The sequence below is a fragment of the Chlorocebus sabaeus genome, chromosome 11 (genome assembly GCF_047675955.1).
Source record: "Chlorocebus sabaeus isolate Y175 chromosome 11, mChlSab1.0.hap1, whole genome shotgun sequence".
Classification (NCBI taxonomy): Eukaryota; Metazoa; Chordata; class Mammalia; order Primates; family Cercopithecidae; genus Chlorocebus; species Chlorocebus sabaeus.
The window spans coordinates 9,284,884-9,310,854 of NC_132914.1; the positions used below are offsets into that span (position 1 = coordinate 9,284,884).

The following is a 25,971-nucleotide window of genomic DNA, read 5'->3' on the forward strand; positions in this document are numbered from 1 at the left end:
AGTTTGTTGAAGTTCGTGACTGCTTCACTCTCTCATTCTTAGCTTGAATTTGGAAATGACTTTTGATGACCCAAAGATCCAGACTATGAAGGACCAGCCTGATGAGAAGTCAAATGGAAAAAAAGCTAAAGGTACTAGGGATGGGAAAATGTGTACAGGGAAAGAATCCCAGTGTTAGCCCCAAAATGTAAATTCACCGAAATATGGGATTAGAAAGCTAAACACCCAAGTATGGGAAAAGAGAATTAATACCATTTACTTAAAAGAGAAACAAGAAGGCTGTAATGATGATGATGATGACAACTTATTTATAACAATTTATACTGAGTATTTACTACAGGTTATTCTATATGCTATTCACTTTAAGTGTATTATTTCTCGGAATCTTCACAACATTTTGAGATTGTCACTATTACTATCTCCCTTTTACAGAGAGCTAACTGGGCATCAGGAGGACTGACAACATGAGTTTTATGGAGCTAATAAGTGGTAGAGCTAGGACTGTACCACAAACTCCCATTTATCCAGAAGTCAATACATCGGAGGGCTTGGGGACCAAATTTATCTGGTGTATATAATGATAATTTCTGTAAGTGTCCTTCAGGCACTACAAAAACCTAAAGTACCTCAGGAATTATGCAGGCAAAGTAAATGATATTCAGTATAGTTTAGCATAAGTTACATTTTGGTGTGTACTACTGCTTTGAAAAACTATGAGTTCTGTTTGACACATACAGTAAATTAAATTGCATAGGTATAAATTAATTCATAATCCCAGTTCCACAGACAATCTGGGTAAATTGCCTTTTATTCTGTATCCATTCTGAGGGAAATGAACAGAATATAAGGAGAGAAAGACAGAAGAGTATTGTCAGAAATTTGAATAAAGAAATTCCAAATTATATTTCCAAAAACAAAACAGAAATTTCTCTCAATAGAGAACATAAGTGTGAGCATGGAGTGATTTAACATTTGAGCTAACGAACTAAATTGCTATAAAAATAGTGCTGGCATTTATAGGTAAAACCAGAAGTGAACAATAGTCATTTGTTTCTTTACTCACTCATTATTTGTGTAGTAAATATTGAGGGCCTGAATTTACAATAATCATGAGATTGATTCTTCTTTCAGAATCTTGGTTTGATCAGGTACCTACTGCAAAGAATCGGATTGGTTTCTGATTAGAAAATCACTAGTAGGGGCAGCAGTTGGATTAATGATCTCTGCCTACCAAGGACACAGGTCAAAAGGGAATCTATAGAAAAAGGGAACACATACCTTCCTTCACAGGGTCCTGTGATTTTCTTTTTCCTCTAAAAATTCAGTTTTTCATTATTTAAGAGTGATGAGGCCAGGCACGGTGGCTCACGCCTGTAATCCCAACACTTTGGGAGGCTGAGGTAGGCGGATCATGAGGTCAGGAGTTCAAGACCAGCATGGTGAAACCTCGTCTCTATTAAAAATACAAAAATTAACCTGGCGTGGTGGTGCACACCTGCAATCCCAGCTACTCAGGAGGCTGAAGCAGGAGAATCGCTTGAACCCGGGAGGCGGAGGTTGCAGTGAGCCGAGATCGTGCCATGGCACTCCAGCCTGGGCAACACAGCAAGGCTCCACTCCCCCCCGCAAAAAAAAGAAAGTGATAAGAGTATCTGATGCCCTACAGTGTGGAATGAACAGTGACCAGAGAGTTGAAAGACTGGTTGAAAGATTTGCTTAGAGGTATTTGCCCCTGAGGCTAGAACTAGGCAATTATTTGCAAGAGACACAGACAAGCTACAACTTCTCTGCTAGCTTGCCACACACACTCTAGAAGCCAATAAGTATTGAATCAGAGGATGAACCATATTTATCCCTGTCAAGTTTCTATCTTCTTTTTATCATTTGTGGAGTTTAACACAGTACCTTTGACATATGAGAACTTTGAATATATCTGACTATTGTTTGACTTGACTCATTATACATTCACACTGGAAATTATATTATTATAATATTTCAAGTCACATAGCTACTGACAATTAGACTAAAAACTTATTTTTGGGTTTTAGCATTTGTGTGTTCTTAAGCAATAAACCTTGCAGTCTGCTTATTTGCATACAGAGGATAACGATATAAGTACCTTATTTGTTTATCTCACAAGGTGAGGAAACCAAATACATTGTATGGGATGTGTTCCTACAAAACCAGTAATATCTGTGTTGTTTTTTTTTTTTTTAGTGGTGGAACACATAATTGGATATTCATACACCTGTGAGCTATGTGATTTTTTTTTTCAAAATGGTGAATATTTCTCTTGTAAAATCAAGTCTACACTTGGTGTGAGTGTAGGATATGCTGTTAATACAAGCTAAATTAATATCAAGGTTTCATCCCTACTTTTCTTTGATTAATAACCCCAGTTCCAAGTTGTAATTTTGGTGGACTCATACTTAAATAGCATAAAATTATTCATAAAGTTATTTGAGGTAATTTCGGTTATTAACTGAAGAAAGCTTGTTTGCTTTACGTCTGACATTTGTTTATGTTACTTATAAAACACACTGTGTGTGTGTGTGTGCGCGCACATGTGTGCACGTGTTCTATACTAAAAACTTCAGGCTCTCTGCACTGTGGATGAAGTTGATTCAGCCAAGCTGGACTGTGAGTTTCTTGAGGGGTAATTGTGGGGAAAGTAGATAAAGTATAAACTTTAGAATCATATATTTAGATTCAAATATCTGGTATTGAGTCCTGGCTCTGAATTTATTGGCTGTGTGACCATGGATAAATCACTTAAATTCCTTAACTCTCCCTATTTTCCATTCCTAAATGTGTATGATGAATTATTTGCAGAGCCATTTGGAGGACTAGTGGTATGGAATGCAAACTATTTATGTCTATTTACTAAAACATAAACAGAGTAAATCACCAAGTACAGACAGGTTCCAAAGAATGGTTCACTTACTTGTTCCCTCTTTCTTGTCTTTCTGATTCTATCCTCTGTCACTCTAGGCCTTCAGTTTCTTTATTCTCCATGGTGGTGCCTGGTTGCTGTGACTCTGGCAGTCCTCTGCCTGGGATTAGTAGTGACCATTATGGTGCTGGGCATGCAATGTAAGTGCTAAAATAAGGAACTGATGTTTATTGGGGTCGGGGTGTTGGAAATGAGGTTAATAAATATGGTTTATAAGTTCCTTTCATAACAACTACAAACAGCCTTGATATAGATTCATTTTAGGCAAAATGTTTTTAGAGTGACCATGAAAATAAATGGGTATATTGTTCACCTTCAAATGGATAGAGCCATGAAATAAAAATTACAATTGGCAGGCATTTTTTTGTTTGTTTGTTTTGTTTTGTTTTGTTTTCATAACTTCATGGAAAGGCCGGGTACAATGGCTCACAGCTGTAATCCCAGCACTTTGGGAGGCCAAGATGGATGGATCACCAGAGGTCAGGAGTTCAAGACCAGCCTGGCCAACATGGCAAAACCCCATCTCTACTAAAAATTCAAAAATTAGCTGGGTGTGGTGGCACATGCCTGTAATCCCAACTACTTAGGAGTAGGAGACTCCTTAGTAGGAGACTCCTTAGACTCCTCCTTAGGCTGAAGCAGGAGAATCGCTTGAACCGGGGAGGTAGAAATTGCAGTGAGCTGAGATCACACCATTGTACTCCAGCCTGGGCAACACAGCGAGACTCCATTTCAAAACAAACAAACAAACAAACAACAACAAAAAAACAACCTCATGGATAGAGCCTATTTAAATTCTAGAATGATGGATAAGATCTCCAAGATCATCTGAGAGGCCCAAAAGTAAAATAAATTTTATTTAGCTTGTGGAGTTTTGATAGAGATAATTAAATACCATTTTAATGTTAAGAACCAGAAACACAATCTTAATAAATAAAACATTTAAAATAAAATATGTTTCACATTTATAATAAGAGCATTTAGAAAAGAGAAGATATTGAGGAAAAAAAAGAAGTGAAAAGAAGGTCCGGAGTGGCCAAGAAGGAAAGAAAATGGTGCCCAACATTCACCTGACCTGCCTGTGAATTTAGGTTGTAGATGTGAGTTGTTTAGGCTACCCAGGATCCAGGTTATTATGGCCATTGAAGTGCTATTTGCTTCTTAACTGCTATTCAAGTTCACAAACTATTTGATTTTAGATTTGTGAAAACTTAGGGCCTTTCCTAGTGACTAGGAGAAGTGCCCTTGACTCAGTGGTGGTGGTCAGAAAAATCTTCTGAGCCTTTGATCACCTTATAACAGGATCAAAGCAGCCTTCAAACCAAGCGGTCTGCTTTGTATTGCACCATCAAAATTCAGGAACTGAGGCATTTGACCCTTAACATGTTATTGCCTGCTTGATTTCACAACCTTCACTTTATCTTCACCCTTCCTAAAATGTACTGTGGCCAAGGGGGAAAAAAAAGAAAAGAAAAGAAAAAATGCTTTGGGGACTCTTGTGACACAGTGTGTGTGGCTGTCTCAAAAAAGGGGTGTATGTCACAGTTCTTAAAATTAGGAAGTCTGGAAGACTAGACAGAATGGGAGGAGATATAGCAGAGGAATTAAGACATAAATAGAGTAAATCACTAATGACAATTCCTACTAATAGTCGCTGAGTCTGGTGGGTGTCTATTTTAGGTTTTCCTTATGTTATTTATTCTAACGCTGTACTGGTTATCTTGTGATTGCTTTTAATTTGTAACTCAATAAAAAAAAAAACTTGGGTTTTTTTTTTTTAGACAGAGTCTCCCTGTGTCACCAGGGTGGAGTGCAGCGGCACTGTGATTCCCCTGCCTCAGCCTCCTGAGTAGCTGGGACTACCGGCGCGTGCCACCACCCCCAGCTAATTTCTTTGGTATTTTTAGTAGAGATGGGGTTTCACCACGTTGGCCAGGATGGTCTCGATCTCTTGACCTCATGATCTGCCTGCCTTGACTTCCCTAAGTGCTGGGATTACAGACCTGAGCCACCGTGCCTGGCCAAAATCTTGGTAATTTTTTAAAAAATTACAAGTGGTTGCAATGTTCCTGACATTAAACAAAATACTGCAGGAATATTCAAGAACCTCCCAATCTGTAATTTCTGAGTAAATTTGGGTCATTTTTCAGCAGCTTATTTATGGTCAAAATAGATTTAATTCTGTTTTGATTTCCTCAAAAAGTCCCTGGAGGGATTTTTATTTGGATTAGAACTAGAGTCTTAACGCAACTGTGATTCAGTGTCCCAGGTGTCTAACCTCCTAAAGCAACAGCAAACAAACCTAACTCACCAGAAAAATAAACTGGAGGGACACATCTCAGCCCGGCAACAAGCAGAAGAAGCTTCACAGGAATCACAAAACGAACTCAAGGAAATGATAGAAACCCTTGCTTGGAAGTTGAATGAGAAATCCAAAGAGCAAATGGAACTTCACCACCAGAATCTGAATCTCCAAGAAGCACTGAAGAGAGTAGCAAATTGCTCAGGTATTGGGAGAAGAGTGGGGTGAGGAGACATAGTGGAAGCTTTCTGTCCAATCGTAACTATTTTTTGGAAACAATTCTGGGCTCAAAATTGGTCTATTGTTATGTGTATCATTATTCATTCGCAATGTTCTATATAAGAAGTTCTCAATTTCTTTTTTTTTTTTTTTTTTTTTTTTTGACTCCCAAATCTCTTTTATTGGGGGGAATGGGCCTCTTGGGGGTCCTCACTGCACGGCTTGTTCATTGGCACTGCTTCCCGAGTCCTGGGGCTTCATCACATCGGGCAGCTCAGGTGGGCTGGAGAACGGCTCAATGCACAGGGCCTCAAAGGTGTCATCTGCCCGGAAGGCCAGCCCCACTGTGGCTGGGGCCTGTGGCCGTGCTGTTTGACTGGTGAAACCACACTCGCCCAGGGTCTTGCCATCATCCAAGAGTTGGTCATCCTTGTACAGCCGCTGCTCGTCAGGAGGCCGCTTGAGGATGCCCTCGACGATGCGCTTCAGCTCGAACACCGTGCTGGACTCCTTGGCGTCCGTGAAGATGGTGGTCTTGTGGCGCCGGATCATGAGGAACACGTCCTGGGGGCGGCGGGCCGGCGTGAGCCTCTCAATTTCTTTTTCTTTTTCTTTTTTCTTTCTTTCTTTTTTTTTTTTTAGATGGAGTTTTGCTCTTTTGGCCAGGATGGAGTGCAATGGTGCAATCTCTGCTCACTGCAACCTCCACCCCCTGGGTTCAACTGATTCTCCTGCCTCAGCCTCCCAAGGAGTTGGGACTACAGGGGCCCACCACCACACCCAGCTAATTTTTGTATTTTTAGTAGAGACGGGGTTTCACCATGTTAGCTAGGCTGGTCTCAAACTCCTGACCTCAGGTGATTCACCCACCTCAGCCTCCCAAAATGCTAGGATTACAGGCATGAGCCACCGCACTCGGTCAATTTTTAATTTTTTAAATTTAATTTTATTTTATTTTTTAATTTTAAACGGAGTCTTGCTCTGTCATTCAGGCTGGAAAGCAGTGGTATGATCTCAGCTCACTGAAGCCTCTGCCTCTTGGGTTCAAGCGATTCTCCTGCCTCAGCCTCCTGAAGTGCTGGGATTGCAAACATGAACCACCACGCCCAACTAATTTTTGTACTTTTAGTAGAGACAGGGTTTTGCCATATTGAACAGGCTGGTCTGAAACTCCTGGCCTCAAGTCATCCGCCTGCCTCAGCCTCCCAAAGTGCTGGGATTATGGGTGTGAGCCACTGTGTCTGGCAAGAAGTTCTAAATAGTTTTATCATAACAACCCTATGCTATGTCAAATCCTTGAGAAATCTGATTTAATTAAGCATAGCTTTTGGTGGATTTAAGTTTTCCTTCTTTATAAGAGCCTCTCCTTTTTAAAATTTTAGTTTTGAGATTTGTTTTTCTTTTTTTTATTTTTTTTATTTTTTTATTTTTTGAGACAGGCTTGCTTCGTCACACACAGGCTGGAATGCAGTAGGGTGATCTCAGCTCAACACAACCTCCACCTCCCAGGTTCAAGCGATTCTCTTGTCTCAGCCTCCTGAGTAGCAGTTTTGAGATTTTTCTTGAAGAATTCTGCCACCCCGACTCCTTTCCATAGATCCTTATCTCTTTCCATTCCAATGCATTTTAGTCATTGTGTTTCTTTTTCTTTGGGGTCTTTTTGTCCTTGTAACTGTCTACCCCTAACTCGACATTAGCTCATTCTATGGCATTATTTCTTAAAGTGTACTACATCAACTTATTTTATTTTATTTCAGTTTTTGGAGATGGAGTCTTGTTCTGTCGCCCAGGCTGGAGTGCAGTGGTCTGATCTCAGCTCACTGACACCTCTGCCTCCAGGGGTTCAAGCAATTCTCGTGTTTCAGGCTCCTAAGCAGCTGGGATTACCGGCACCCATCACCACGCCTGGCCTTTTTTTCCCTCTTTTTTTAGAGGGAGTCTCACTCTGTCCCCCAGGCTGGAGGGTGGTGGCACAATCTCGGCTCACTGCAACCTCCACCTCCCGGGTTCAAGTGATTCATTCTCCTGTCTCAGCTTCCCGAGTAGTTGGGATTACAGGCACCTGCAACCACCTTTGGCTAATTTTTGTACTTTTAGTACAGATGGTATTTCACTATGTTGGCCAGGCTGATTTTGAACTCCTGACCTCAGGTGATCCGCCTGCCTCGGCCTCCCAAAGTGCTGGGATTACAGGTGTAAGCCACTGTGCTGGGCCCATCAATTTAAATAGAACCAATGGAGGCAGACTGACTTGCAAGCCTTACGCAGATACTTCAGATTAGACGAAAATCTGAGGAGTCCAAGAAGTCTATTTATATAAGAAAAAATGAGTTAATTTTAGTTGTCTAAAGGGACTCAGAATCCAGAGGCAGGCAGAAATAGTAGCATCTATAAGAAGACTATGATGTGAACTCTGATATTGTTACAGAAGCTACTGTATTATTTGGTCTTTCTGCGCAGTATGTCATTAAATCAGACATATGGTTTTAGGCATAGGGAGAGTGAAAAGGTGTGAGATAGAGTCATTCAGAGGTACTTTATTTCCTTGGAGGTGCATAAATTAGTGCCCTGCTGTCAGGATTAGTAAACAACTTCCTCTAATAAAGAGAGATCTCTCTAGCTTCTTCTTTGCACAATTTACTTAATCTCAACCACATAATTTCTTTAAATAAAGAGTATATAATAACAGTTCACAGGTACCTAAGCTTTTCCTTGATAGGCGAAACATTGAGACCCGGATAAAGTGAAAGGATAATAAAAAGTAATTTTGTGTAATGTTTTGCAGTTTATTAATCCCTTCACTATTTAGAGGTCATTTACATTTTCAAAATTAACAGAAATTTTTAGACAAACTAATTTTTAGCAAGTGTCAAACATATTTAATCTCTTTAAAGTTGGAGCTTGCAAGGAAATGAATATAACCACCTTCAAGAAGGCTTAAAGGGAGAAGGTTTATCTATTAAGGATAGGAATGTTTATAAAAGCGGACACAACCACATACTAACCAATGATTTATATCACAGGCAAGGCCTAAGAGAATTTTGTCGTTATCAGTTGTATGAGATTAAACGTATAACAGGACCATCAGAACTATCTCCCAGAGATGCCCTGGATGAACAACTAATGAAAAACAATAAGTGATACGTCTGATGCTGGCAGATATACCAAGTAATGTGTTCCATTCCTTGACAGTGTCAGATAAAGGCTAGTTAGTAGAGATACCAAATAAAGTTCTACCTTTCATCAAAAAGGCTTTTTTTTTTTTTTTTTTAGATGGAGTCTCGCTCTTTTGCCCAGGCTGGAGTGCAGTGGCACGATCTCGGCTCACTGCAAACTCCACCTCCTGGGTTCAAGCAATTCTCCTGCCTCAGCCTCCTGAGTAGCTGGGATTACAGGCGCCTGCCACCACGCCAAGCTAATTTTTGTATTTTTAGTAGAGATGGGGTTTCACCATGTTGGTCAGGCTGGTCTCGAACCCCTGACCTCGTGATCCACCCACCTCGGCCTCCCAAAGTGCTGGGATTACAGGCTTGAGCCACCGCGCCCGGCCCATCAAAGAGCTTTGAGAAGTCTTTAAAAAGTAATACTAAAATCCCACAGTAAGAAAAAAAAAAAGCCAGGTTTTTCCAGTTTGAGGCAAGTTTTATCTTTTTTACTAAAAAGTCTGTGGTCTTCAATGTATATATGGGGGGGAGAGATACTGAGAGGTTATTACATGTTTGCTTTAGGCCAACAAGCTAGTGAGATGCAGGGCCTTTGCAGGAATAGACTTCACATTTAGCAACGGAATGTGTGGTGATTCTCAAACTTTACTGTATGTAAATAGATTGTTAAAAGTGGCAGATTACAGATTTACCTCAAGATTCTGTATCAGAATGTCTCGAGAGTGTCTCTGAGAAACATTTCCTCAAATGGTTCTAACTTAGAAGTTTGAAAGGTAGTATGTTATAAATGGTGAAACACCCAGACTCTAGCGTTACATTGTCTGGGTCCAGATTCTCCTCTATGTGTCAGATGAAGAAAATGACTGGAACCTATCTCAAAGAGATACTATGAGGATTAAATGAATTAATATCTGTACAGTACTTCCAATAGTTTCTGGCACATATTGAGTGATATTTGTGCTTGTTAAATTATAGAACAAATACAAACATCACTTACTATGTTTATTTTTGTGCACACACACACACATGCACGCAGTTAGTTTAAATACTACATTTTGTAACGTGTCCTTCTTACTTTGTCGTAACTTGGAAAACTTGCCCAGACTGTCTTTTTAGTCCACAGAAACTTATATATATATCTAAATATATTTTTTGAGACAGAGTCTTGCTCTGTTACCCAGGTTAGAGTGCAGTGGCATGATCTCAGCTCACTGCAACCTCTGCTTCCTAGATTCAAGTGATCCTTCCACCTCAGACTCCCGAGTAGCTGAGGCGACAGGCGCACACCACCATGCCCGGTGAATTTTTGTGTTTTTTGTAGAAATGGGATTTCACCATGTTGCACAGGCTGGTCTGGAACTCCTGGCCTCAAGCGATCCACCCACCTCAGCCTCCCAAAATGGTGGGATTATAGGCATAAGCCACCACCCCCAGCCAAAAATGTACATATTTTTATATTTACATAATATGATGGGATTAGGCAAACTAAGAAGTAAGAAGCTTGCATTGACTGCTTTCAACTTGGTCTCTTTTTCTTTTTATAAGCATCAGTTTGGTGAAAAACCAACTTAGTGTTTTGTATGTTCTTTCTCATTCACTTTTTTCTTTTGTTTTTCAGTTCCTCCTACTTCCTCCTCTCTGATAAAACCTACTCTTATTTAGTGGTTTTATGCCACAGTGAGAATGAAATTAAAATGCTGCCTTTCTCAAAGATTTTAATTTTTCACCTTTTGGTTGTAGTGTAGACCAGAGTACTTTGTTTCCCCTTGAGGAGATGGAAGAGATGATGATGATGGTGATGGTGATGATCGTGATGATTTGGGGGTTCCTGAAAGCATCCATAAACATGTAGACGTTGATATATTTTACCTATTGTCTTAAGTTCTGTTTTTGGTTTGGTGGACTCCCTGTGAATGTTGCTACTGAAAATCTCCTTATTTTCTAAAATCTTATTTAAATTGATTAAATTTAAATCGCTTTATATTAATATACTATGCAACAACTCTGTACAAAAGAAATACAGTATGTGCTACATATCTATCATTAAAGTTTCTAGTAGCCACATACAAATGAAAAAGAAGCAGATAAAATTAATTTTAGAAACACATTTTGTTTAACCCAAGATATTTGAAATATTATTTCCATACTAATCAGTATAAAAATTTTAATGGGCTATTTTACATCCTTTTTTTTTTTTTCAAACTAAGTTTTCAAAATCATTTGTATGTTTTACACTTATAGTACATCTTAATGCAAACTAGCCGGGTGTGGTGGGTCATGCCTGTAATTGCAGCACTTCGGGAAACTGAGGCAGGAGGATTGCTTGAGGCCAGGAGTTCAAGACCAGCCTGGGCAACATCGCAAGACCCTGTTTCAATTTTAAAAAATATATATATATATATATTTTTTTTAAGAAATGCAAACTAGCTATATTTCTAGTACTCAAAAATCACATATGGCTACTGTATTAGAGCACACATGCCTAAAAGCAAGGCACATAGTATTTAAGCCTAAATTCATTATTCAAAGATATGAAGTTTTAAAATCCATCGCATTACTTTTTAAAAATAGCAGAATGGCTATTAAATATCTATTTCCCCAACCCTCACTTTCTTTGTTTCAAACACAGTTTCTAAAATTACATGCTAGCTTAACTTGCTTCTCATCAGGGGAAGTGAAAATGCTAAATGGGAAGTACATTTAGGTTGCTAAAATCAGTATGCTTTCTTTCTTTCTTTTCTTTTTTTTTTTTTTTTCCAAAAAATGGAGAAATAAGGACTCTGGGGCTATTTAGGTATTTGAAGAACATGGGTAAAATTTTACTTAAGAAGTAGTGTGGGCAGGGCGCGGTGTCTCATGCCTGTAATCCCAGCACTTTGGGAGGCTGAGGTGGGTGGATCACCTGAGGTCGGGAGTTCAAGACCAGCCTGACCAACATGGAGAAACCCAGTCTCTACCAAAAATACAAAAATTAGCCAGGCATGGTGTCGCATGCCTGTAATCCCAGCTACTCGAGAGGCTGAGGCAGGAGAATCGCTTGAACCCGGGTGGCGGAGGTTGCGGTGAGCTGAGATAGTGCCATTGCACTCCAGCCTGGGCAAAAAGAGCGAAACTCTGTCTCAAAAAAAAAAAAAAAAAAAAAAAAAAAAAAAAAAAAAAAAAGGAAGTAGTGTGGGCAGGGCGTGGTGTCTCACGACTGTAATTCCAGTACTTTGGGAGGCCTGGCCTACGTGGTGAAACCCCATCTCTACTAAATATACAAAAACAAAAACAAAAATAAATAGTATGCACCTGAGAGGACTGAGGGGATAATTGATTTAAGAACTGCAGAACTGCTTTTACACAAACATAACTGACTGAGTAGATATACTACCCTTCCCAGCTCCTTGTCCGCAAGACTGGATCTGGCATGAAGAAAACTGTTACCTATTTTCCATGGGCTCATTTAACTGGGAAAAGAGCCAAGAGAAGTGCTTGTCTTTGGATGCCAAGTTGCTGAAAATTAATAGTACAGCTGATCTGGTGAGTGTTTAAGGATATTTGTTGGGCTGAAGTATTGGTTGACAGGGAAATGAATCTGGTTTAGACTGTCACTGCAGGAATTCTTGTTTGAGAGCCAAAATGTCTGTTTTTTTTAGCTTAACCTGATCTCCAATTTTGTGCATGACCTTGGACTGACAGGCTCTGTAGTATCTCTAGGCTTCAGTAACTGTTTGCATAAAACAATCAATGGGATGTCAGAGATCCCTTTTGGTTCTTTAGTTTTGTGGATCTAACACTAACTGACTTTCAGATTCTAAAACCACCACGTGGATTCCACAAACTCAGAAACATTACTCCCCACAGGACTTCATCCAGCAAGCAATTTCCTATTCCAGTTTCCCATTCTGGATGGGGCTGTCTCGGAGAAACCCCAGCTATCCATGGCTCTGGGAGGACGGTTCTCCTTTGATGCCCCACTTGTAAGTTTCCCATTCTTTTCGATGCCTCTCTTGTCAGTTTCCTATTCTTTGCTGAACCTGCTAGTGAAGTCACTGCCTGCATTCCACCAATATTCTTTTCTTGCCAGAGAGAAGCTTGGGGGAAGTTTCTCAAAGTCTCCTTCCTTACCTCTTTCACAAAAAGATTTACTCATTAACCATTCAGACCTTTTCTTGAGTTTTCCTTCCCACGTTTATTACTGATTGGAGGCTTTAAGACAAAAAGTTTCAAAAGCTAAGTTTCTGAAACAAGGTGGCAGTAAACCTAAGTTTTTTCTTGTTGTTGTTCTTTTTTTTGTTTTTGTTTTGTTTTGTTTTCCTGCCTGCAGATTTAGAATCCGAGGTGCTGTTTCCCAGACATACCCTTCAGGTACCTGTGCATATATACAACGAGGAGCTGTTTATGCGGAAAACTGCATTTTAGCTGCCTTCAGTATATGTCAGAAGAAGGCAAACCTAAGAGCACAGTGAATTTGAAGGCTCTGGAAGAAAAGAAAAAAGACTTTGAGTTTTATCCTGGAATTTAAGCTATTCTTTGTCATTTGGGTGCAAAGCATGAGAGCCCAGAGAACTGTCATTTAGCTGGCTCCTTCGCAGAAACTGGGGCTGCACGTGCCTGGCACCTTTATGTCAACATTTTTGATTCTAGCTATCTGTATTATTTGACCTAGCTTGTCCCAAGCTTTCCTGCCAGCCTGACGTCCATTTTCCCCTTTTTATCTTAAAATTTGACTCCTCTTGAAGCTTGAAAATCCTCTGCACTGAGTCTTCTTTACCTCATTATCACCTTCCCCTCACCCTCCTAAAATTGCATAAAAGACAGAACATGGAGAACTTACTCAAGTGCAGGCAGAGAGCAAAAAGGGGAAACACGTCTGGGAAAAAGTGCACATGAAGAAACAAAGAAGGACAGAAGCCATCCTGAAATGAAGAAACTCATGTTCCTAACTGTAAAAGATATCACTGCTTGGTTTTTAAAATGTGGTCCATCTCCAGACTCTTACCATTTACAGACAGACAGACACACACACACACACACACACACACACACAATTTTGGGACAAGTGGGGAGTCCAAGAAAGTACTTAGTAAATGAGTGGTGTTTTCTGTGAGCTAATCCACAACCTATTACCACTTCCTGAATCAGTTATTATTTCTTCATCTTTTTTTCTACCAGAGAACAGACTAACAGCTTTAACCCTTCACAACAGTTCTTGTTAGAATCAAGGGATGTGTGGCCCAGAGGTAAGAACAGAATTTCTTTCACTAAAGAACACACCTTTTGTAGATGACCTCTTCTCAACTCTGTTTTGTTATGCTGTAATTCCGAAGCATATAAGTCGAAAAAAATGAAGACACTCAATCTAGAACAAACTGAGCCAGGTATGCCAATATTGCTGAATAGAAACAGATGGAATTAGAAATAGATCTTCTATTTTTAGGCTTCTATTTCCTTTACACCCACTCTTCACAGCCTATTCTACTTTAAAGGAAACCTTTTTATTTTGGTGCACATAATCTAGCAGGAATCTTTTTTTTTTTTAAGAGCCGTATCATCCTTACGAAGGTACGAGATGTTTGCTTTTGTCAAAAGCTTTGTTGAGATATAATTAACGTAAAAATAAACTGAACATATTTAAAGTGTACAATTTGATAAGTTTTCACACCTTGTGGAGAACATGCATACCACAGTTAACATATCCATCATCCCTCAAAGTGTCACAATGCCCCTCCCGCTGACTCCTCCCCAGAAAACCACCAATGGGCTTTCATTCTGCATTTTGTAGAGTTTTATGTGAATGGAATCATATAGTATGCTTTTTTTTGTCTGGCTTCTTTCACTTTGCATAATTATTTTGAGATTCATATGTCTCCATCTTGCTGCTCCTATGAATTCATTCTTTTAAATATTTGTTGAATATTCCCTTGTATGGATATACCACAATTCGTTTACCCATTTACTTGTTGATGACATTTGGGTTGTTTTAGTTTTGGGATATTACAAATAAAGCTGCTGTGAACATTTGTGTACAAGTCTGTATGAACATAGGATTTCTTTTGCCTTGGGTAAATACTTAGGAGTATAATGTTTGCATCACACAGCAGGTGTATGATTAACTATTTAGGAAGCTGCCAAACTGTTTTCCAAAGTTGTACCATTGTACATTCCTACCAGCAGTGTATGAGTGCTCCAGTTCCACTTCATCCATGCTAGAATTTGATATGGTTTGTCTTATAGTTTTAATGATTCCAATAGATATTTAATGGTATATCCGCATAGTTTTAATTTGTATATCCTACAAATTTCTGTTTGTTTGTTTGTTTGTTTTTGAGACAGAGTTTCGATCTTGTTGCCCAGGCTGGAGTTCAGTGGCGCAATCTCAGCTCATTGCAACCTCCGCCTCCTGGGTTCAAGCAATTCTCCTGCCTCAGCCTCCCAAGTAGCTGGGATTACAGGTGCCCACTATCACTCCCAGCTAATTTTTGTATTTTTAGCAGAGATGGAGTTTCACCATGTTGGCCATGCTGGTTTCAAACTCCCGACCTCAAGTGATCTGCCTACCTCAGCCTCTCAAAGTGCTGGGATTACAGGTGTGAGCCACCGCCCCAGGCAAATTTTTATAAACTTATTTACCATCTGTATTAGGTAACTTTGGTAAAGTAACTCTACAAATCTTTTGAGAATTTTTACTTAGTTTATTTTTCTTATTGTTGAGTTTGAGAACTCTATATATTCGGAATAAAAACCTTTTTATCAGACATGCATCTTGAAATGTTTTTCTTGTCTTTTCTTTTTTTTTTTTTTTTTGAGATGGAGTCTCACTGTTGCCCAGGCTGGAGTGACGCGATCCCGGCTCACTGCAACCTCCGCCTCCCAGGTTCAAGTGAGTCTCCTGCCTCAGCTTCCCAAGTAGCTGGGATTACAGGTGCCCGCCACCATGCCTGGCTAATTTTTTTGTATTTTTAGTAGAGATGGGGTTTCACCATGTTGGCCAGGCTGGTTTTGAACTCCTGACCTCAAGTGATTTGCCCGCCTTGGCCTCCCAAAGTGCTAGGATTACCGGCTTGAGCCACTGCCCAACCTGTCTTTTCATTCTTTGAACCATATACTCATAAAACAGAAGTTTTTTTTTATTTTAATGAAGTCCATTTTTATATTTCTGCCGCCATTTGTAAGAACTCATTGCCCAACTCAAGGTCACAAAAATTTTTTCCTTTGTTTTTTTTTCTAGACATTTTATAGTTTCAGGTTTTACATTGAGGTCTATGATTTCTTTGGGGTTAACTGTGAGTTACGTTTGTCGAAAAGACTATTTTTCTTTACTGAATTGCTTTTGCACTTTCTCACCAATCAGTTGTCTGTATATGCGTGGGATTATTTCTAAACTCTCTATTCTAGTCCATTGATTGTTGTATTTTTATATTTGTGTATTTTTACACCACCACCACATTATTTTGAACACTGTAGCTTTATAATAAATCTTTTTTTTTTTTTTTTTTTGAGTCAGAGTCTCCCTCTGTCGCCCAGGCTGGAGTGCAGTGGCACGATCTCAGCTCACTGCAAGCTCTGCCTTCCGGGTTCACGCCATTCTCCTGCCTCAGCCTCCCGAGTAGCTGGGACTACAGGCGTTTTTCATATTTTTTAATGGAGACGGGGTTTCACCGTGTTAGCCAGGATGGTCTCGATCTCCTGATCTCGTGATCCGCCTGTCTTGGCCTCCCAAAGTGCTGGGATTACAAGCTTGAGCCACTGCGCCCAGCCTATAATAAATCTTAAAATCATGCAGTGACAGTCCTTCAAATTTAATTTTCTTTTTCAAAGTTACTTTGGCTGAGCTATGTCACTATCTTTTCCGTATTGATTTTTGAACTGGCTCATTAATTTCTACAAAAACTCTTTTGGAATTCTGATTGTGATTACATTGAATCTACAAGTCAATTTGGGCTGAACTGAAACCTTAAAAATATTGATTTTTAGGCCGGGCGCGGTGGCTCACGCCTGTAATCCCTGCACTTTGGGAGGCCGAGGCGGGTGGATCACGAGGTCAGGAGATCGAGACCATCCTGGCTAACATGGTGAAACTCCGTCTCTACTAAAATACAAAAAATTAGCTGGGCGCGGTGGCGGGCGCCTGTAGTCCCAGCTACTCGGGAGGCTGAGGCAGGAGAATGGCGCAAACCCGGGAGGCGGAGCTTGCAGTGAGCCAAGATGGTGCCACTGCACTCCAGCCTGGGTGACAGAGTGAAGACTTCGCCTCAAAAAAAAAAAAAAAAAAAAAAAATTTGATTTTTCTGTCTCTTGAATAAAGTATGTCTCTCCATTTATTTAGGTATTTTAAAATTTCTCTGAACGATGTTTTGCAGTTTTCTCATACAGATATTTTTACATATTTTATTAGTTTACCATATATATTTCATAGTTTCGATGCTACCGTACATGGAAATTATCATTGGTAATTTTAATTTCCAAATGTCTATTGCTAGTATGGAGAAATATAATAGACTTTTAAATATTAACCTTATATTCCGAAACCTTGATAAACTTATTTCTTTCTTCTAGTAACTTTTTTTGTAGACTTCATCAGATTTTCTATGTAAATAATCAGGCTGTGTGCCAGCAGAAGCACTTTTATTTTTCCCTTCCAATGGTTTTATTTCTTTTCCTTGCCTGAACCTCCCGTTCAATGCGAAATAAAAGTAGTGAGAACCATATCCTTATTTTGAACTTGATCCTAAGAAGAGATCATTCAGTATTACACCACTAAGTATGGTGTAAACTGTATATATTTCATAGACGTCCTTAATCAGTTTTAGGAAGTTCCCTTTTATTCCTTGCATTCTTAGAGGATTGATCAGGAATAGGTGTTAATTTTGTCTAATATTTTTCTTACATCTATTGAGAGGATTATATATACATTTTTATTTTTAAAATTTCTAGTGTTTTTTTTGTTAAAAATTTCTAATCTTTTAATGTGAATTACACTCATTAATTATATAAGGTTAAAACAATTTAGGATTGCATTATATTAATGGATTATATCTGTTATGTGCATTGTATTATTGGTTATTTCTGTTAAAATTTGGATTAGAATGTTTGCAACTATATTTATGGGTTTTTTGTTTTGGTTCGTTTTGTTTTGGTCTTTTAGAGGTAGAGTCTTACTCTGTTGCCCAGGCTGGACTGCAGTGGCATGACCACAGGTCACTGAAGCTTTGACCTCCCAGGCTGAAGTGATCCTCTTGCCTCAGCCTCCAAAGTAGCTGGGACAACAGTGACCACAGGCATGCACCATCATCCCCAGTTAATTATTTTAATTAGAGAGAGAGAGACAGGCTCTTCCTATGTTGCCCTGGCTGGCCTTGAAATCCTAGGTTCAAGTGATCCTCCTGCCTCAGCCTCTCAAAGTGCTGGGATTATAAGTGTGACCCACTTTGCCTGGCCAGTAATTTTTTTTTTTTTTTTTTTTGAGGCGGAGTCTTGCTCTGTGGCCCAGGCTGGAGCACAATGGCACAATCTTGGCTCATTGCAACCTCTGCCTCCCAGGTTCAAAGGATTCTCCTACCTCAGCCTCCCGGGTAGCTGGGATTACAGGTGCCTGCCACTATACCCAGCACATTTTTGCATTTTTAGTAGAGATGGGGTTTCACCATGTTGGCCAGGCTGGTCTCGAACTCCTGACCTCAGGTGATCTGCCCGCCTAGGCCCCCAAAGTGCTGGGATTACAGGTGTGAGCCACCGTGCCCAGCTGTGGCTAGTATTTTTAAACGTAGTTTTCTTTTCTTTTTATGGCTTTGCCTTGTTTGAATATCAGATATTTCTCAATGTCAATTTTTCTGGAAGATTTGGTTTAGAATTAGTACTATTTCTTCATTAAATGTTTGATACAATTTACCCCTGAAGTCATCTGGGCACACGGTTTTCTTTGTTGTAAGGTTTTTAACTACAGATTCAGTTTCTTTTTTTCTTTTTTTTTCGAGACCAAGATTTGCTTTGTCGCCCAGGCTGCAGTGCAGTGGCACCATCTCAGTTCACTGCAACCTCCGCCTCCTGAGTTCAAGCGATTTTCCTGCCTCAGCCCCCCAACTAGCTGGGATTACAGGCGTGAGCCACCATAGCCGTCTAATTTTTGTATTTTAGTAAAGACGGGGTTTCACCATGCTGGCCAGGCTGGTCTCGAACTCCTGACCTTGTGATCCGCCCGCCTCAGCCTCCCGAAGTGCCGGGATTACAGGCGTGAGCTACCGCGCCTGGCCAGATTCAGTTTCTTTAGATGTTGAGCTGTTCGAAGGATTCCTTCTTCGATGAGCTTTGGTGATTACTTTCAAGGAATTTATGAGCTTCATCTAAGTTGTTTAATTTATTGGGTTACCATTTTTTAAAAATTATTTTAATAGCTGTAGAATCTTTAGTATTGCCACTTCCTTCCTGACAGTGTTAATTGTATCTGTTTCCCGCCCCCCGCCCCCCAACTAATGGGCTTAGCTAGAGATTTATCAGTTTCATTTTTCTTCTCAAAAAAGCTATTTGGACAACAAGACAAGATGGCCAAATAGACGCAGCCAGGAAGCACCACTTCCGCTGACAGAAAGGGAGACTGGGAACCCTGTTCAGGTTCTGGAACACCAGGACCAGTTCCTGGCCCTGAACAACCCTTGGCAAGGCAGCCCACTCTCGCTGTGGACCTCTAGGATCCCAGTCACAGGAGATCCTACAACTCCCCGTAAACATTTGAACTGGCGTGGAGATATGCCCCACAAGCAGGCAGAGGCAGAACTCCAGCCTGCATAGAGCCCGGTTTTTTGTTGTTTGTTTTGCGCTGGGGGCAGTTCCAGTGGAACATGGCCATACGCACCCATCCCCCAAGGCTACCGGTCTTCTTCCGAATAACTCTAACCCCACTGACTGCTGTGCAAAGAGAAAAGCAGGGTCAACTTTCGCTTGGGACTGGGGCACTTCTGTTCCCCAGGACCTCCTGCCCTCCAGCCCCTCTCAAGTTCTCTGCCTAGCCGCTCTAGGAGCGTGTGAACGGTGCAGCCTCCACTGCCCATCCTGGGTGCTTTGCAGGCCGACTGCCTGACGGAGTTCTTTCCCAGCCGCTTGGGAGCACTTCTAATCCCCCGTCGCAGCCCGTGCTCGAACCTGGGGTGCAGGATGGCGGATGCGCTGGCAGGGGCCAAAGCCCTGGGCTGCGGCCTGCAGCTCCGCAGTGCAGAACCCAGATTCATGGCCTGCACTCCCGCGGGCGAGGAGTCCCGAGTCTCAGAAAACCAAGGGAGTGATATGCCCAGGTTAGGGACAGGCGCGGAAGAAAGGTCTGCCAGCCATGGGTCTCTGCATGAGGGAGCTGCCCAGCCCCGACAACCTAACAAAGGAAATGCAGCCATGACGATAGTGACTGGAGGGGACTCTCCCAGGGCTTGAGAGCTGACCTGGTGGGGTCAGCTCCCCTTGCTGGGCCACACCACGGGACATTGCTGCTAACTCGCTGAAACGTAAAAAAGACCCGCAACGCTGGCCATTACTTTATGCGCCATCTGCTGGATGATAGCCCAAATTACACCAAAAATATTCTGGCAATATATTAAATATTGGCCTGGGAAATCCAGGGCAAGAATCCAGCCACAAAGATTTTGTACAGAGCCTTGGCCCTCTGACAGCACTCATAAACGAAGTAAAGGACTAGATTCAACTTACACCACAGTTAAAGGAATACCAGCCCTCTCAGATGAGAAAGAATTTTACCAATTAAAAAGTAAGAGTGTCCCCTTACCTCCAAATGAGCACATTAGCTCCCCAGCAATGGCTCTTAACCAGAGTGAAATGACACAGACACAGAAATTAGAATCTGGATGGTAAGGAAGCTCCCTGAGACTCAGGAGGCTGTTGAAACCCAATCCAAGGAATCCAGCAAAAAGATCCAAGAGCTGAAAGATAAAAAAAGAACTTTTTTTTTTTTTTTGGAGCTAGAATCCCGCTCTGTCACTCAGGCTAGAGTAGAGTGGCACGATCTCAGCTCACTGTGACCTATACCTTCCAGGTTAAAGAGATTCTCCTGCCTCAGCCTCCCAAGTAGCTAGGATTACAGGCGAACGCCACCACACCTGGTTAATTGTTTGTATTTTTTGGCAGAGACAGGGTTTCGCCATGTTGGCCAGGCTGGTCTTGAACTCCTGACCTCAAGTGATCCACCTGCCTTGGCCTTCCAAAGTGCTGGGATTACAGGCGTGAACCACTACACCCAGCCTGAAAAAAAAAAAAAAGTTTTAAGAAAGAACCATACTGAACTTCTGGAATTAACAAATTTACTACAAGAATTTCATAATACATTTGGAAGCATTAATAGCAGCATAGACCAAGCCGTGAAGAAATTCAAAGACTGGTTATTTGAATTAACTCAGTCAGACAAAAATAAAGAAGAATTTTTTAAAAATGGACAATAGAAATATGGAATTATATAAAGAGACCAAACCTATAACTCATTGGTATTCTTAAGAGAAGACAGAGAGTAAGCTATTTGGAAAATGTATTTGAGGATATGATCCATGACAATCTCTCCACTCTCACTAGAGATGTTAACACAGACATTTAAGAAACACAAGGCCTGGCATGGTGGCTCATGCCTGAATCCCAGCACCTTGGAGGCCAAGGCAGGAGGATCACTTGAGGTTAGGAGCTCAAGACCAGCCTGGCCAACATGGCAAACCCTGTCTCTACTGAAAATAGAAAAATTAGCTGGGCGTGGTGGTGCATGCCTGTAATCCCAGCTACTTGGGAGGCTGAGGCAGGAGAATCGCTTGAACCTGGGAAGCAGAGGTTGCAGTGAACCAAGATCCCGCCATTACACTTCAGCCCAGGCAACAAGAGCGAAACTCCATCTCAAAAAAAAAGAAGTGCAGATAACCCCCATGAGATACTAGACGCAACAGGCATTCCCAAGGCACGTAGTTATCAGATTCATCAAGGTCAATGCAAAAGAAAAAATGTAAAGGCATCTAGAGAGAAGGGTCAGGTCACTTATGAAAGGAGAACCATCAGGCTAGTAGCAGACCTCTAAGCAAAAACCTTACAAGCCAGGAGAGATTGGGGCCTATTTTCAGTGCTCTTAAAGAAAAGGAATTCCAACCAAAAAATTTATGTCCTGATAAACTAAGCTTGACAGGTGAAGGGGAAATAAAATTCTCAGACAAGCAAATGCTAAGGGAATTTGTTATCACTAGACTAGCCTTACAAGACGTCTTTATAGGAGTGCTAAAGATGGAAATGAAAGAATGATACCTGCTATCACAAAAATACATTTAACCACATAGCCCACCAACAATATAAAGCAACTATGCAATAGAAACTACAAAGTCATCAGCTAAGAACATGATGACACGATCAATGTCACATATCAACACTAATTTTAGGCCAGGCGCACTGGCTCACACCTGCAATCACAGCACTTTGGGAGGTTGAGGTGGGCGGATCACTTCAGGTCAGGAGTTTACAACCAGCCTAGCCAATATGGTGAAACCCTGTCTCTACTAAAAAATACAAAAATTACCTGAGTGTGGTGGCGTGTGCCTGTGGTCCCAGCTACTCAGGAGGCTGAGGCAGGAGAATCACTTGAACCCAGGAGGTAGAGATTGCAGTGAGCCAAGATTGTGCCACTGCACTCCAGCCTGGGCAACAGAACGAGATTCTGTCTCAAAAAAAAAAAAAAAAAAAAAAAAAAATTATTCTGGTTTGGTAATGCATGCCTATAATCCCAGCTACTTGGGAGGCTGAGGCATTAGAATCTCTTGAACCCAGAAGGTGGAGTTTGCAGTGAGCTGAGATCATGCCACTGCACTCCAGCCTGGGTGACACAGTGGGAGTCTGTCTCAAAAAATGAAATAAAATAAAAAATAAAAATACAATCAAAGAGGAACTGAATGAAATTGAGTTGCAAAACACCATATGAAAGATCAATGAAACCAAGAGCTGGTCTTTGAACGAATAATCATGATTGATAGACCATAAGGTAGGTTGATTTAAAAAAAAAAAGAAAAGATCTGAATAAGCACAATCAGAAATTACAAAGATGACATTACAACCAATTCCTCAGAAATACAAAGGATCCTAAGAGACCATTATGAAAACCTCTATGCAAATTAAAAATCTAGAGGAAATGGATAAATTCCTGGAAACATGTACCTTCCCAAGATTGAACCAGGAAGAAAGCAAAAACCTGAACAGACCAATAACAAATTCCAAAATTGAAACAATAATAAAAAATCTACCAACCAATAACACTCCTGAACCAGATGGCTTCACAGCTGAATTATAGCAGATGGACAAAGAAGAAGTAGTACCAATTCTACTGAAATTATTACAAAAAAAATTGAGGAAGGGGCTCCTCCCTAACTCATTCTATGAAGATTCAGACACAACAAAAAAAGAAAACTTGAGGCCAACATCCTCAATAAACATAGATGCAAAAATCCTCAGCAAAACACCGGCAAACCAAATCCAGTAGCACATCAAAGTTAATTCACCACAATCAGTTGGGTGCAGTGGCTCATGCCTGTAATTCCAGCACTCTGGGAGTCTGAAGCAGGAGTGTTGCTTGAGCTCAGGAGCTCCAGCCTGGGCAACATAGCGAGACAGGTCTCTAAAAAGAATAAAAATTAATAATACAAAAAAAAATTAACCACAATGAAGTAGGCTATATCTAGGATTCAAGGTTGGTTTGACATATGCAAATCAATATATGTGACTCACCACATAAACACAATTTAAAATAAAAATCATATGATCATCTCAATAGACACTGAAAAACCTTTCAATAAAATCCAACCTCTTCTTATGGTTAAAAAAGAAAAACCTCAAAAAACTAGGCATTAAAGAAAGATAACCTCAAAATAATAAACGTCATCTATGACAAACCCACAGACAACATTATATTGAATGGGCGAAAGCTGGAAAAATTTCCCTTGAAAACTGGAACAAGATAAGGACGTCCACTTTCACCACTCCTATTCAACGTAGTACCAAAAATCCTAGCCAGAGCAATCAGGCAAGAGAAAGACATAAAAGGTATCCAAATAGGAAAAGAAGTCAGACTATCTCCCTTCACTGACAACATGATTCTATACCTAGAAAACTCTAAAGACTTTGCCAACATGCTCCTAAAACTGATAAATGATGTTAGCAAAGTTTCAGGATACAAAATCAGTGTACACAAATTAGTAGCATTTCTAAACACCAATAACATTCTAGCTGATGGCCAAATTAAAAACATAATCGCACTTACAATAGCCACAAATAAAATGATTATTGGGAGTACAACTTGGGAGTACAACTAAACAAGGAGGTGAAAGATCTCTGCAAGGAGAACTATAAAACACTGCTGGAAGAAATCAGAGATGACACAAATAAATGGAAAAACATGCCATGCCCATGGATGGGAAGAATCAACATTGTTAAAATGGCACACTGCCCAAAGCAATGTACAGATTCAATGCTATTACCATCAAATTACAACCATCATTTTTCACAGAATTAGAAAAAACAATCCTAAGATTCATGTAGAACCAAGAAACAGCCTGAATAGTCAAAACAATCCAAAGCAAAAAGAACAAGACAGGAGGCATCCTGTCACCCAACTTCAAACTATATTATAAGGCTACAAGAACCCAAAGAGCATGATAGTAGTACAAAAACAGACACATAGACTGAGGGAGCAGAATAGAGAACCCAGAAATAAAGTTGCACACCTACAGTTATCCGATCTTGGACAAAGTTGACAAAAACAACCAATAGGAAAGGACTCTCTGTTCAGTAAAAGCTGCTGGAATATACTGGCTAGCCATATGCAGAAGACTGAAACTGGTGAAACCCTACCTTTCATCATACATAAAAATTGATTCAAGATGGATTAAAGATTTCAGATCTCAAACTATAAAATTCTAGAAATAAATCGAGGAAATACCCTACTCAGCATCAGCTATGGCGGATAATTTATGGCTAAATCCTTAAAACCAATTGCAACAAAAGCAAAAATCAACAATAGGACCTAATTAAACTAAAAAGGTTTGCATAGCAAAAGAAACTATCGACAGAGAAATTAGACAGTCTACAGAATAGGAGAAAATATTAGTAAAGTATGCATCTGACAAAGGTGTAATAATCCAGAATCTATAAGAAGTTTAGTCTGGGCGTGGTGGCTCACACCTGTAATCCCATCACTTTGGGAGGCCAAGGAGGCTGGATCACCTGAGGTCAGGAGTTCAAGACCAACCTGGCTAACATGGTAAAACCCCATCTCTACTAAAAATACAAAAATTAGCCAGGTGTGGCAGCACGTGCCTGTAGTCCCAAGTACTCGGGAGACTGAGGCAGGAGAATCACTTGAACCTGGGAGGTAGAGACTGCAGTGAGCCGAGATTACACCATTGCACTCCAGCCTGGGCAACAAGAGCGCGAAACTCCATTTCAAAAAAAAAAAAAAGAAGTTTAAAAAAATCAGCAAGCAAGAAACAAATAATCCCATTAAAAAGAAGAAAGGACATGAACAGACACTTCATGAAAGAGGGCATACAAAGCGGCCTTTAAACATATGAAAAAATGATCATCATCACTAATCATTAGAGAAATGCAAATTAAAATGACAATGAGACACCATCTCTCAACAGTCAGAATGGCTATTATTAAATAGTCATAAAACAACAGATGGTGGCAAGGCTGCAGAGAAAAGAGAATGCTTATACCCTGTTGGTGGGAATGTAAATTAGTTCAGCCACTATAAAAAGCAATTTGGAGATTCTGAAAGAACTTAGAACTATGATTCAACCCAGCAATCTCATTACTGGGTATATATCCAAAGGAAAATAAATCATTCTACCAAAAAGCACATGCACTCATATGCTCATCACACCACTATTCACAATAGCAAAGACATGGAATCAACCTAGGTGTCCATTGACAGTGGATTGTATAAGGAAAATGTGGTACATATACACAATGGAATACTACACAGCCATAAAAAAGAATGAAATCATGTCATTTGTAACAACATGGAGGCAGCTGGTGGCCATTATCCCAAGTGAATTATCATAGGAACAGTGAACCAAATACTGCATGTATTCACTTATAAGTGGGAGCTAAGCATTGAGTATGCATAGACATAATAATGAGAACAATAGATACTGGGGACTACTACAAGGGGGAGGGAGGGAGGAAGGGAAACGTCAGCTGAAAAACTACCTATTGGGTACTATGCTCACTTCCTAGGTGACAGGATCCTCTGAACTGAAAACCTCAGCATCATGAAATTTACCCCTGTAACAAACCTGCACATGTACCCACTGAATCTAGAATAAAAGTTGAAA

General features: G+C 40.4%; 2 protein-coding genes across 2 annotated transcripts; one reads left to right on the forward strand and one right to left on the reverse strand.

Moving 5' to 3' along the window:
* On the forward strand, window positions 1-14,643 carry OLR1 (oxidized low density lipoprotein receptor 1). The gene is made up of 6 exons (XM_007967605.3): window positions 1-131; window positions 2,992-3,093; window positions 5,215-5,460; window positions 12,021-12,160; window positions 12,485-12,600; window positions 12,948-14,643. The coding sequence occupies exons 1-6, from the start codon at window positions 56-58 to the stop codon at window positions 13,087-13,089; spliced, it is 822 nt and encodes a 273-aa protein (XP_007965796.1). The 5' UTR covers window positions 1-55; the 3' UTR covers window positions 13,090-14,643.
* On the reverse strand, window positions 5,609-10,486 carry LOC103218574 (elongin-B). The gene is made up of 2 exons (XM_007967604.3): window positions 10,366-10,486; window positions 5,609-6,127 (listed from the first exon to the last, which is right to left on the reverse strand). The coding sequence occupies exons 1-2, from the start codon at window positions 10,484-10,486 to the stop codon at window positions 5,685-5,687; spliced, it is 564 nt and encodes a 187-aa protein (XP_007965795.3). The 3' UTR covers window positions 5,609-5,684.
* Window positions 14,644-25,971: the final 11,328 nt, after the last annotated feature.